Below are 12,990 nucleotides of genomic sequence, written 5' to 3' on the forward strand. Positions count from 1 at the left end.
GAACCATAATTCCTAATAGCTTGAGCCCCAGCCAAATAAGCCATACCTAGAGTCAGGTGCGACTTGACTCTGTGGAGAAACTGAGACTTGCTTCCTTCTGATTGAGCTCGATCATCCACTTCTTGATAAGAGAGCTTGTCATTTTCTTCAATAGCACTGCTAGTACCCCAACGCCACCAGGGAGTACATTTCTATTAGTTGCCAGGTGAGAATTTGCAAAGGAAGAGCCATACTTAGAGAGATAGCATCTCCCTGAATCAGCCGCTTGAGCTCTAGCTTGAACCTCAGCTCCCCTATCCCGGCGAGAAGCTCTGCTTCTAGCTCTTGATTTGTCTCCATTGCCTCTTCCTCCCTCACTTCTGTGTGAGCTTGTTGCTGTGTCTCCTCTCTCTGCATCGCCATCTATGGATCCTTCACCTCTCTTCTGGATTGCTCTCTCCCATTTGTTCCAACCGATGCCCTCCTACTGATGAGGAAGAATCTAAAGGCCATCTTCCTCCTCCATCTCCTCCAACAACACCATGATTTTGAAGTACTCTTTTATTTGAAGAAGCAAATTAATCAATATTGTGTGTCTTTTTTAAACCTATCTGCTTACTTAAGGGGGAGGTGAGTGCATTAGATGCTCTCTCCCAAGTTAACGGACCAATACACGGCCAACTAATCGGCGCTTGAGTACACGAGTTGAGTCCAGCCGCAGAAGATCCACCCGCCCGACCAGGTTTCGTTTCGATTTTTCTTTTCTGGGTCCTTCATTCTCTTCTGGGCGGCACCATGTCGAGCGGCGGCGGCGCGGCGGCGGCGGTGGACCCGGAGGCGGCGACGGAGCTGGTGCGGAAGGGCGCCACGCTCCTCCTCCTCGACGTGCCCCAGCGCACCCTCCTCGGCGTCGACACCCAGGTTGGTTTCCCTAAACCCTAAACCCCACCTTTTCTCCTCGCTAGGCTAATTCTTGCGTGCTGCTGCTTTTGATTCGATTCGGTTCAGGTGTTCTCCGTCGGGCCCAAGTTCAAGGGGATCAAGATGGTGCCTCCGGGGCCGCATTTCCTCTACTACTGCTCCCCCAACAGGTTGCATTGCGTCATCCCATTTCTCTATTTCTTAGATTTATCACACCGTCAGTCAACTTGTGCAGAATTGTTTAGCCAGCAAGTGCTGAGTGATATGCATGTAAGGTTGATTTTTTTTTAAAAAAAAATTATTAAAAGAACCTTGCTAGTGTACTAGTGTAGCATCATCAATTGGATCGGATAGCTCGATTCTACCTTCCATTTTGACAAGACAATCTTAGCGAAGCGTAATTAACTACCTAGTGCTTCTTTGGGTCACAACAGTTTGTGTACCGATCAGTGTTTTCAAGTCGTCCGATTAGTCGCGACTAATCATGATTAGTTATCCTTATCGCTACCCTGACCTCGATCATGAACTTTGAAGCGATTAGTTTGACCAGAAAACTTATCGTCCGACTAATCACGACTAGTCATGAGATTCGATCAAATTAGTCGTGGACGACTAGTCTGTTAGGGCTAAAAATATGTGTTGGACTTTACACTTCAGTGGCAGGCCTTTTGCCCAGCCCAAGAAGGCCTGTACCCCTCATCTAACCCTAACCAGCCATCTAGATCTAGTCACGAGAGAGAGGGGAGAAAAGATGAAGGACTTATTGCAACTAGGACAGGTAAATGATTTAACTTTAAGACCTTATGTCAAGTGTGAACTGTCAACTGTAAAAATCTGATTATCCTTAGTTTGTACTATACTATACTAGTATACTATGGTAATTAATACTTGTAAACATCTGTACATTATCCTGCATATCCCTAGCCTATAGTCACCGACTAATCTATGACTAGTTGCGACTAATCGCGATTAGTCGACTAGTCGGTGCCCTTACGACTAGTCCCGACTAGACGACTTGAAATCACTGGTACCGATCTTGATTAACATTTGTAAACCGGTCTTGATATATATCAGTAGCAGCATGTTTGATTACTTGATCTGGAGTTATGGCATTCAGAAAACCATGTTAAGATGATGAAAACACTTGTGCCTGTTTTACGCATTCTGTTCCATTTCGCCTGCATGGTCTGTGTCTTTCAGTTATGGCCAAAACAACTTACATGAGAAGCCACATATTGATTATTCTTCCACAATCTGTGATCCTTTCAGGCACGCAAATGAGTTCGCACCTACTGTTGGATTCTTTCTTACTACTCACCCATCTGAGGTACTCTTTCATGATGCCCCAAATCAAGTTTAAATTGCCCGCAGAGATAATATGGCACCAGATATTATCCTTTCTAGGGTTAATGCTGAATTCTGCATCCTGGGTTTTGTTTTGTGCTACTCTGTTGTATGTGAACATGTCAGTTTGACTGAAAATGGGGGTTGGAAGGATGAACCATCAACATATCCACTACATTTATTATTCTGTGAATAGCTAATATTTCTTTTATCAGTGCTAGCCACGGAAAATCAGATAGGGCGGTGAATTCAAAATGTAGAACCCTGTCCTGCTAAATAAAGTAGTATTGTATTTATTTTTACTACAGTTGCATTACTACCGTATGTTATTCTCTTTTTTATTTTCATCTTAGCAAATAAGATACTGTTGATATGATTTGCTGAAGTGTAGTTACATGAATGCGTGGATCTAACCACTCATTTTCAAATAATGGATAAACTTGCATGTATTGTATATATATAGATATGTATGCCTGGCTAAAAGAAAAAAAAATCTAATTTGGTCTATAGAATGAACAGAAGAAAAGCCAACAAAGAAGAACTCACTTGTAAGATGTACTGAAGCAAGAGATGAAAATGAATGTTGTGATTGTTGTCACAGTGAATGACGATTAATATTCTCAACTGTACTTAAAATTTTGAAGGAAGTCAAAGTTTGATTTTTTTTTTTTTTTTTTTTTTTTGGGGGGGGGGGGGGGGGGATTCTGATGATGGCAGTAACTTGCATGTTTACAGTACCATTTTCTGTATGCTATTTCCAGGTGATTGTTCGGAAGTGGCATGCACAGGAGGAGAGATTAATAAAACTACCAGAAGAGGAGGTGACATATATCTGATTGATAGAATTGTCTTTAATCTATTATATCACTTTATATTTTTCTAGTAACTTTTGTAATGGTTATCAGTGTAGACATACGGACTATTGATTGGTCCTCCATTGCTTTGTTTCCTTTGATGAATGTCTTGATCCTTCAATTGCTAGGCATTCTGTTTGGCTGCTAACTGAAAACCAGGAAATCTGCTTTTATATGTTGCTAATGGACCATTTGAAACAAAAAGCATTATATTTCAACCAATTGATCCACTTCCAGTACTAGGATCCAAGTGATCCTCCGATGCGTGCAATGTTAATATTGCTTTGAAACCGGTGCAAATTAAAGTATGTGGAGCATAGAAGCACCTGTCCCTTTCTAGTTCTTATAAAGGCTACATTGCACTGAACTGAGATGGAAGTGTCTTGAAAAGCCACTATTTCAGAAGATAAAAGAGTGCATTTTGCTGAATGTTGGTATAGTAGCTTCAAGTTCTTTTAAATCCTGTAATTTTCATATTTCCTTCATGCGCTGTTAAACTGTAAAGTATGCCAAGTATCAATTGTACTGTGATTGTACATTATGAAGACAGACATGGCAACTTGTGAATAACTAAATCAGTTTATAATGAGGTATAAGATACATTGCTTAAAATTGGAATTGCAGCTCTCTCATACTTGCACCATAAATGACAGTGGAAATTAGACTAGACAATTCCCTAAAAAAAGGACTAGACAAAATGCACTCAACCTATGTTTGAAGTTTGAACTTGTTTTTCTATGGATTGCCACTGTTGTTAGTGAGAAACAGTGTACATTACATGAATCAGGTAAAATTAAATTTGTCTAATACCCCTAACTTGTACATATTCCACAGACTTGTGCTTCTGCAAAATTCACTATGACTTGACAAAAATACACATAACAGATATGCCCAGTTGGTTTTTCGTTTAGGAAACTGAAGTTTACTTTTTGGTAGGAAATCAGATATTCTGAAGCAGTAAGACATTTCGAGTTTGACAGTCAGCTTGGACCATATAATTTGGATTCATTTGGAGATTGGAAACAACTCTCAAGCTACTTGTCACAAAGTGTCATTGAACGTCTTGGTATGCAAGATTCCTTCTTGTTTCTCATATTGGTTTGGAAGTCGGCACATTTATTACATATTTGATTTATATTTGATATCTCCAGAGCCAATTGGTGGAGAAATTACAATTGCATGGGAGTCATCATGGATGGATAAAGCTCCGCAAACAGACATGGAGAGACGTTTAATGGACCAACTAAAAGATGGAAAATTTGCAAAGAATGCTCCTGTGCAGTCTGAGCGGAGAGGATGCTACTATACAACTATCCCTGCTTCAATTAAGCATAGTAACATCTCTGGGGATGAGCTAACTGCATTAAATCTGGACAAAGTAATATTCTGGGCTTCATGTTAGATATGCTCTCATGCTCTAGTTTCTACATTAGGCATAGTAATTTCTACTAATGGTGGATTGCTTGGATTGATTCCTTTCACACATGCCTCATGTAAATTGCACCAAATCGAAAAATTGTATTATTATTTGCTGATGAAGCTATTATACTTCTCAGACATGCTTGCTGGAGAGTGTTTTGGCCAAGAATTACCAAGGCCAAGAGGATTTACTCTTGGGAGAGCTGCAGTTTGCTTTCATAGCATTTATGGTACTACTGAAAAAAACCAACTTCTTTAAAGACATTCAATAAATCATAATTCTCTAACATTTTTGAGTTATTTAGATGGGGCAGTCACTGGAGGCTTTTATGCAATGGAAAGCATTAGTTAGTCTTCTTTTGAGCTGTAGTGAAGCTGTAAGTACTAATTTATCTCAACTTTCTGTTAATATTAAGCAGCACTTTTACTGCATCTTCACAAATTGATGGATAGAATGTACATGTTTTGCTTCATCGATGGTGTACTGCCTACTCAATAGTGCTACTCTTTATTTAAACATGCTAACTAATTTCTATCAAAACAGAAAAATCAGAGTGCACAAAATAGTGTCATTGAGCATTTTTTTGGTGGCTGCTTGCATCTGCATTCTGCAAAAATAGAGCTTCGCTTGTACCCAGATGGCTAGAGGTTCCATTTCTTTTTTGAAGTGAGACATGTAATAGGTTGATTAAACTGCTCAGGACACATTTTGATGAAGAAGCTACCGTGCTTCTGTAAGCATTGGTTCAACCAAATTCCATGAATATGCTGTCTAAAAGTTTCAACAACTCATCATTATCTGTAGTAACCAGATTCTGTTGGTTAAAACTGTCATCTTAGGGTACATCTTGATGAAGCTGAGCACATGCTTCAAGACATGAATGCTTGCCGTCAATGTTAACAAACTGAATTTACTTGGTGTCTTGAGGCTGGGAGTGTGGAACAATGGAGCGAACGGATGCACTGACATGACAGTTTATAATTACCTTCTTGAGGATTTATTGCACTATATAGTACTACTACAAATTTATAATGCACATACCACTGTCCGAGTTAAATCATACCTCATAAGTCATAAGAAATGATGGCACAAGTATATTCATGAACTTATAAGTTTTTTTTTTTTTTTTACTTTTTCCTCCTTTTGACAGCCTCTTCATACAAGGACTAACTTGTTTGTAAAGGTATCATTTGCCCTTATTCTACTGTTCATATATGGGCACGTTTTACTGAATTTATCAGGGCAAAGATGGTCTAAATGATAATGACTAATCAACCTTTTCCTTGTCATTTTGTGCTGCTTCAGTTTATTAGGGCAATTTACTATCAACTCAAGCATGGCTTTCAGCACACACAGGATAATAGAAGTGGTGAGGAAATGGGGAATTCTCTGTTCTTAGATGAAGCATGGTTTTCAAGAGACATATTTCTCTATCGTCTTTCTAAGGTACTTTTACCATCTTTTGTTGATAACCCTACAAAATCTTCTTGGTTACAAGATATATGCTTACTGTTTAAGGTAAATATTTCCTAAAACTAGTTGTATGACTAAGAAAAAACATTATATAATTTTTAATTGTGTCAAATACGAAAAATCAAGTAATGGTAATATTGATCTCTAGATCAGATTGTACATCTTGAAACAACCACAACAAGTCACCACTGTCCAACACTGGCTACTGATCGAGTCATTTTTCGTATTTTAGTTAGCTCCTACCAGATATGTCCCAACAGTTAGTAAAACCTCATCTCTCCTCTATCACTGCTCTTTTCATTTGAAACTGTATTTCACCCTTATATTGATTACTCCATAATTGCATTTAAATGGGTCCTTAGCAATTGCAATGAATGCACTGCTTGGACCTGAAGTAAAACGATTTTAGCTTCACTGTGTATAGTTAGCAGACATATCCTGGATTCAATTAGTTACATGTTTACTGTTTTTTATTGTTGTGAAGACAGTAAGCAGCAGCGTAGTGTGCCTATTCATTGCTAACTTAAGTTTGATCGTCCATTTGGGACTCGTAATGCAGAGGACCCTAACATTCGTACATTTTTAAACTCGAGGACTATTAAACACCTATAATAATAGTAAACTCATCAAGGTAGAGGTGAATTTGCATATCTGGAAAATGTGTGAATATATTGTTCAGTTCATTTGACTTCATGATTTATTTTGGAATCATTATATTTAATCATGACCAAGCATGATTTCTTATCGCATATTTGAATTATGGAGTAAGAAACAGTTTGCTTAGAAGCACAGCTAGAAGCTGAATAGCTTGTTCTGCTATTGTCAGGATTTCTTTGCGGTGATACTTGAAGCTACAGTTGTTGATGGTGACCTTCTGTCATGGGTTGGCATTCCTATACCTTCTCTCTCACATTTACACATACCACATAAGCAATTCTGTAGCCCATGCTTGAATTACCACATTTAGACTGAGTTTAGAACTTCATACTTTCTCTGAAAATACCCTAGCTGGACTAGTATTTTGGTTACTTCAAATTCCTGGTTTAATATCCACAAAACCACAAATTATGGACCTTTGACCAGTTATTTTGAGGGAGTTATATTTTCGTGCACTTGAATGATTGGTCTGTGGTTGCTGTTTATATGAACAGAGGAGAGTAATATCAGAGAAAAATGTTTTTTATTTTATTCATAACTAGAGTACGTTGCAGACAAAGTATGCTGCAAATTCAATCCATTGAGCAGCCAGCCTCATTATTTCTGTAGAAAATTTATTTCAGCTTTATTATTGTGTAATGTTGGAATAATATCAAAAGATGTTTCTAATGTTTACCTCCATATATTCAGACTCGAAAACTAAAATCACTTCTGGAGACCACATTTGGATGGGATCTTGACAACAATACGGTGAATCTAATTGATGAAGATGATGAGGTAAATTTGGATCACGATTCATGATCGAGTGATAGCATTTCTTTGCTGCACTCAGAGTGAAAACATTCTTTTCATCTGAATGCAGTTTGCTCCTGTGGTCGTGGAAATGGATGGGTCATAGACTCAGGTGGACTTTTGAAGCCATATTCAGGTTTGTTGACAATTTGCAGTTTCACCCTTCTGTTCAGTCATCCCTATATCAAATTTCTTGGTTTCCTAGGTTTACTGGAATCTCATTGTAGCTAGACTTCTGCTCGTAGTACTAGCATAAAAAAAATGCACTGAAATGTTTACTATATGTATTTCTAGGACATCTGATCCGACTAACACTGGACTTGCTTAACAGCTGGCTACTTGATCAGTGATGGAGATGCATACAAGATTACAAGTAGGGCTTTCTTGGCAGTATGTATCCTGGCTTCCTAAATTCCTGTTTGTAAATATACGAAGAATAATTTCTCTTTGCACTAAGCGGTCTATCTTGTACTAGTACGCTATTTACCGAGCCTTTTATCTTCTGCAACGAACGGCAGTTTTCTCTATGGTTTGTTCTAGTACTTCCAGTAAAGTTCTTATCCTGTTACACGAGTTCTTTAGATAACAGCTAGAAATATCCGTAAAATACCAGCGCTTCCAGGGTAAGATAGTAGGGGTAACTTTACAGTGGAAACCACTGTTTATATGAAATCCAGTCACCACATCATTTAAATTCTCAGATAATTGAAATCACAGTGTAGACAGCCATCTAAACAATACTAGGTGATTTCTACTCCATTCTACCAATGAGATTGATGGTACCTTTATCAAAGGAGCATATATGTAATATATACATCCACTGGTTCAGGCACTCTTTGCCCTTAACTGTAATTATTGACCGTCATGCTAGAAATACAGGTTTTAGCTTTACGTGTAATGTCCGTGTACAGCTCTAGTTGGTGTACATCCCAGGAATTAGAACTTTTAATTGAAAAGGATAAAACTAAACAGATTTTACATCTATCATGAACATCAGTATCACCCAGCCTACAAAACAAAATTAAGACCTATGCCCAATTCAGAAATTAATATAATCATGCATACTAATGTTTTGCTAATAGGCACAAAGAAATTTGGATCTTTTGGCGGCGGTTCCACGTGGCTACGAGCCTAGCTACTTGCTTGTAGCTTTGTATAGTACATAATACACGTTGAAAAAGAGATGGAGATGGAATGGTAAGATAAACTTAAGTGGGTTAAGCGGTGTGAGATGGAATCTAACAGCATGTGACGTCCTAATTAACCTTGGGATGCGTGTATAGTTAATCCGTCTGGAGAGAGGCCAGTGTTTTAACCTTTAAACTCGCTTCAAAAGCAGCAGCAGCTGACCGGGATGGATGGTGTGCAGTGTGGCTGGTGATTATACAGCATGGTCACTGCATGCTGAGATGCTTTTTAGGGCGTTCTTTAAGTTTTCTACTACTCTTTTTTTTACCAGCACAAGTTCATGGGCATCTCTAGTTACTTTCTTCCATCTCCATTTACCTCTAAAACATAGGAGTAGTGCCTTTGTTCTATAGATGCATGTAATTACCCAAGTAAACTACAGCTAAGAGTGAATCATATCATACTTCATATATTAGTCTCTACCCACCATGTTCTGTGTAAACTAAATACTACTAGTGTGTAGTACTAAATAATTCAGGCAGTAAAAAAAATACAGATGTCTGTTACACATATCTTGTGGTAATTAAGTAAATTAAATCTGAGAAACGACTTGAGCCTAAACAAACAGCCATTGCATTGGGATCTAGAATTCTTGTTTTTACCACTAAACCTGCTAGCTTTGTGCCTGCAGGGCTGCAGAGCAAGCTAGTAATTTAGTGACATCCGGTAAGAGAATTTTTACAGCTCGATCGGTTTGTACTTTTTCCTGCATCCACATGCACTGCATGATCCAGTTCTTGGGGTTTTAACAGTTTAATTTCTACATGGAGCATGTCTTCACATCTCTCCTTGTGTTACCCACAACCGATCATGATTCTTTCTGCTGCAAGTTTAGATCAGTTCTTGAAGTTTGGAACTTCTTATGTGCTTCATTAATTAGAATAAAAATGCTGAGGACGTAGGAAATGATGAAACATTGCGTCCGTTGCAGAAAACTTCGTATATTTGCAACTTTTGATGGTCTTTGTTACCATTATTTATAATATTTTGCATTTAGTGTCTTATATTTGCATGTTTGTGGCTATGGTTCATATATACAGTGTTAGCATTAGTACTAAAATGCACTTTTATAGAAGTAGTTGGGTGATAAGTTTTGTGCTCGTCATATATACCGAGTGATTATATTTGCATATAGCTTTGATACCTTAACCATAATTAAAAAACATGTTAGTGATTATTTTAAATGTACATCGTTGTACTATTATTTGACATTTTGACCTTATGGCCTGTTGAAACTTGAAACCATGAACATGCTCATCTCTCCACACTTCCACAGCATCGATGCAAAGCTTTGCAAACATGAACCATAGCCACAAGTTTTGGACGAAACTATGACCATAATTGAATTTTTATAAGATTGGGCATGTTTTCGTCAACATAAACATATTTATTGGATTTTCATTTTTTTAAAAAAATATATATGAAAAATATAAATCCTCACATAGATATTAGGTCTAGATTTGAACCTTTCAGCACATCATATTGTTGTAACAGTGTACTTGTCCCAAAATAACTTTAATTTTAACACACATCCCACACATACCAATACAAAGGTAAAAAAAATAAAACCTAGAATGCCCTTTACTCTAGCAAACTTCAATATGCAATCGTCTGTCACTTTTATAAATCGTAATGCATTTATCGCTCACTTTCACAAATTTCTAATGCAATAATTGCTTAAAGGATGAGGTTATTTGGGTCAAACTAGTTGGGTAAAGAGTGAAGTTATTTTAGGACGGATGGAGTAGAACTGTATGGAATATAGAGAGGTTAGGTGCCTGCATATTCAAAGGGATGTGGTCAAAAGATTTATTTCCAAAATAAGTTTAGACAATTTTTACATTTAACAGTTATCTGAAAAAGTTAAGAAAACAGAAAGGTTTTCTCTAAGGTACACAACTATTTCAACCCAATCATAATGTCTTAAATGCACACGAGTGCAGAACCATATGAATAGACACCACACCATGCATTGTCTTGTCGCTATCCAGGAGATCATCTGGCCGTCAAATGGGTCCCCATCCCAAACTTTCCAATGTGGACTTGCTCTTTAACTCCCCAAAACCAGGAACTAGCTTTGACCCATAGCCAATCAAGTGACAATACAACCAACCACACTAAACTATTTTTCCTTTTTTTTTTTGAAACAACCACGCTCAACTTTGGCCTAAACCTATATTGACAGTTTGACATGAAGTTGGCCAGCTGGCTTGTTTCCTATTACTTGTACCAGGAGTCATTGATCGGACTTTAGAGGAAAAATTAGTTTTTTGGGGTCATTGTTGCCACCAATTTTGGCCATTTCTGGATTTTCGCCATACAACTCTGGGTCTTGTTTGCTGTTTTCATTACTATACATATGTTTGTGGAAACACAAACCGTTAAGAGTGTGTAACTAATTTAAAACTGTGACGACCAGGGTTCGCAAAAACCATTGGGGATAGACAATTCATGTGCCAACAAGATAGAGAGTTCACATGCAGGTATGGACTTGATAATTCGTTGTAAGATGCACAACGGATGCAATAAGAATCATCATCCAAAAGAGTACTAAAGAATCAACGATCCAAATTTATATGCTTTTATGATATTCTATATGATTTATGTTTTGTGAATCCGGCATATCCTTTATTTACTTACTTCCCTATCCACTAATTATTTTCAAATTTTCTTACCATTGCAATATTTCCTTTCACAAAGTTCTGCTGACCAAATTAAATTAATTTAATAGATAGATAAGTCTCTTTGTCCTCACTCCATATTAGTAGTTTCTTTTCGTACACATTCTTAAAGATGGTTCTTTTCTTCTTTGATGCACTCTCATACAAAAGTTTATATTGAGATATATAAATTGTTTGATGAATGACAACCTTGCCATCGTGATTGAGGATGCTCATTTAATTTGTAAAACCTTACATGATGTCCTTTATATTCTAGTACCTCGATCAACATACTCTACAATTAATGGAACATCGATCAAACATATTAGATACATTTATCCTTACAAAAAGAAATGGAACATCAAACTAGGTTATTCCTTACTTCATCTCTATTATTCTTAACAGTGATGGGCCCTATATTTTGGGGACAGTGAGGAGGAGAATTAACCCCACCACAAGTCATCCTAATCCTTTGATGCATACCAATGCCTTCTGCTTGACACCATACCTCAAAAGAAACCCAACATTCAAATGAATCAAAAACACTTTGAGATGCCTTTCTAGGTTACAATTGACTGGTAGCTGCACCCTAACATGGTGCCAATTTAAATAGGTAGCCACAAGCTCAAAGCCCAAGACCAAGCTTACCATTGAGCCATCTAAGGGCAAGTGCTATAATGCTTCATGTGCTGTCCCTAAAAATGACACATAGGATTGGGTGACGAGGTGGAGGAGAGAAGTAAGGAGAGAGAGATGATGAACCACCCTAAATCAAGAGGTAGCCTCCACACAAACTTCAAGAAGGATGTGAGAGTACTAAAGGCATTGATATTTGTGTATTAGGGGTGACCTATTGTATATCTTGCATCTTAATTTATTGGTGAATGCCATAAATAAATTTGGAGGTAACAATCACATCTATTATAGTACTTGCCCTAAGCCGAGACTAGCTAGCTGCTAATTAATATTTAATTTGTGTAGATTAGACAACGAGAGCTGGGGTTTAGACTCTAGCTTGTATGAACACTGTTAATTCAAGTACTCGGTTAATTAAGAGTAGAGGCTAGAGAGTAGTAGTACTCGGTTAGGAATAAGATATCATCAGCCAACGTGGTAAAGTTGTTAAAGTATTAAACACCTCTCAGAAGTCACACTTGCACCACCTTCATTCTGATTTTAACATTAATTTTTCTTTTACTTTATGACAGTTTGATCACATTGTTAAATATGCATGTATGTGTTTAGCAGAACATCCTGGATTACTCAAGATTTCTTTGCAAGTCCAAACATGATACTACTTGTAATCTACTAATAGATGTATATATGAGGATTTGTTCATACAATGCACATAGGATTGAAACCATGATTTGAATTGACAATTTAACAATTGGAATCGATTGAAACAAGATAGGTTTGATCTTCTTGTTCTTCTCTAGAATTATAGCAGCTCCAATTATGTAGTGCAGGTGAAGTATATATAGATGCAGATAAATTAGAGGGACTGAATTGTGAATGTGGAAAGTAATAGAAAAATGCTTGCCTCATTTTAACCAGCTAGCCCTGACCAGCTTAATTAGAGTAATGCTTCTTAATTTCTACCACTAACTCTGTTTACTTATCACGTTAATTAATTAATTAACTAATAACTAGTGGCTGCACGCAATGAAGGCTGTCACTGTGGAGAGATGCCCCATGTCGTGTG

General features: G+C 37.5%; 1 protein-coding gene across 3 annotated transcripts; it reads left to right on the forward strand.

Annotated features, from left to right (window-relative positions):
• The first annotated feature begins 696 nt into the window (after positions 1–696).
• On the forward strand, positions 697–9,467 carry LOC127771730 (uncharacterized). 3 transcript variants are annotated; one of them, XM_052297655.1, is made up of 14 exons: positions 698–900; positions 988–1,070; positions 2,170–2,227; positions 3,006–3,065; positions 4,035–4,164; positions 4,250–4,476; positions 4,655–4,747; positions 4,823–4,894; positions 5,669–5,701; positions 5,824–5,964; positions 6,818–6,874; positions 7,339–7,425; positions 7,511–7,576; positions 7,735–9,467. In XM_052297655.1, exons 1-13 carry the CDS (start codon positions 775–777, stop codon positions 7,544–7,546), a joined length of 1,203 nt encoding a protein of 400 aa, XP_052153615.1. In that variant the 5' UTR covers positions 698–774; the 3' UTR covers positions 7,547–7,576; positions 7,735–9,467. The 3 variants fall into 3 exon arrangements, with proteins under 3 accessions (XP_052153616.1, XP_052153615.1, XP_052153614.1); XM_052297654.1 differs by having other exon boundaries at positions 699–900; positions 7,772–9,451; XM_052297656.1 differs by lacking the exon at positions 5,669–5,701 and having other exon boundaries at positions 697–900; positions 7,772–9,465.
• The last annotated feature ends 3,523 nt before the right edge of the window (positions 9,468–12,990 follow it).

The sequence above is a fragment of the Oryza glaberrima genome, chromosome 4 (genome assembly GCF_000147395.1).
Source record: "Oryza glaberrima chromosome 4, OglaRS2, whole genome shotgun sequence".
Taxonomy (NCBI): domain Eukaryota; kingdom Viridiplantae; phylum Streptophyta; class Magnoliopsida; order Poales; family Poaceae; genus Oryza; species Oryza glaberrima.

Bases quoted from the DNA above. Each gene is read 5' to 3' on its own strand.
- LOC127771730 (XM_052297655.1), top strand. From the start codon at position 775: ATGTCGAGCGGCGGCGGCGCGGCGGCGGCGGTGGACCCGGAGGCGGCG. The intron at 2,228-3,005 runs GTACTCTTTCAT...TGCTATTTCCAG, and splicing joins TTACTACTCACCCATCTGAG to GTGATTGTTCGGAAGTGGCA. The intron at 5,702-5,823 runs GTATCATTTGCC...GTGCTGCTTCAG, and splicing joins GGACTAACTTGTTTGTAAAG to TTTATTAGGGCAATTTACTA.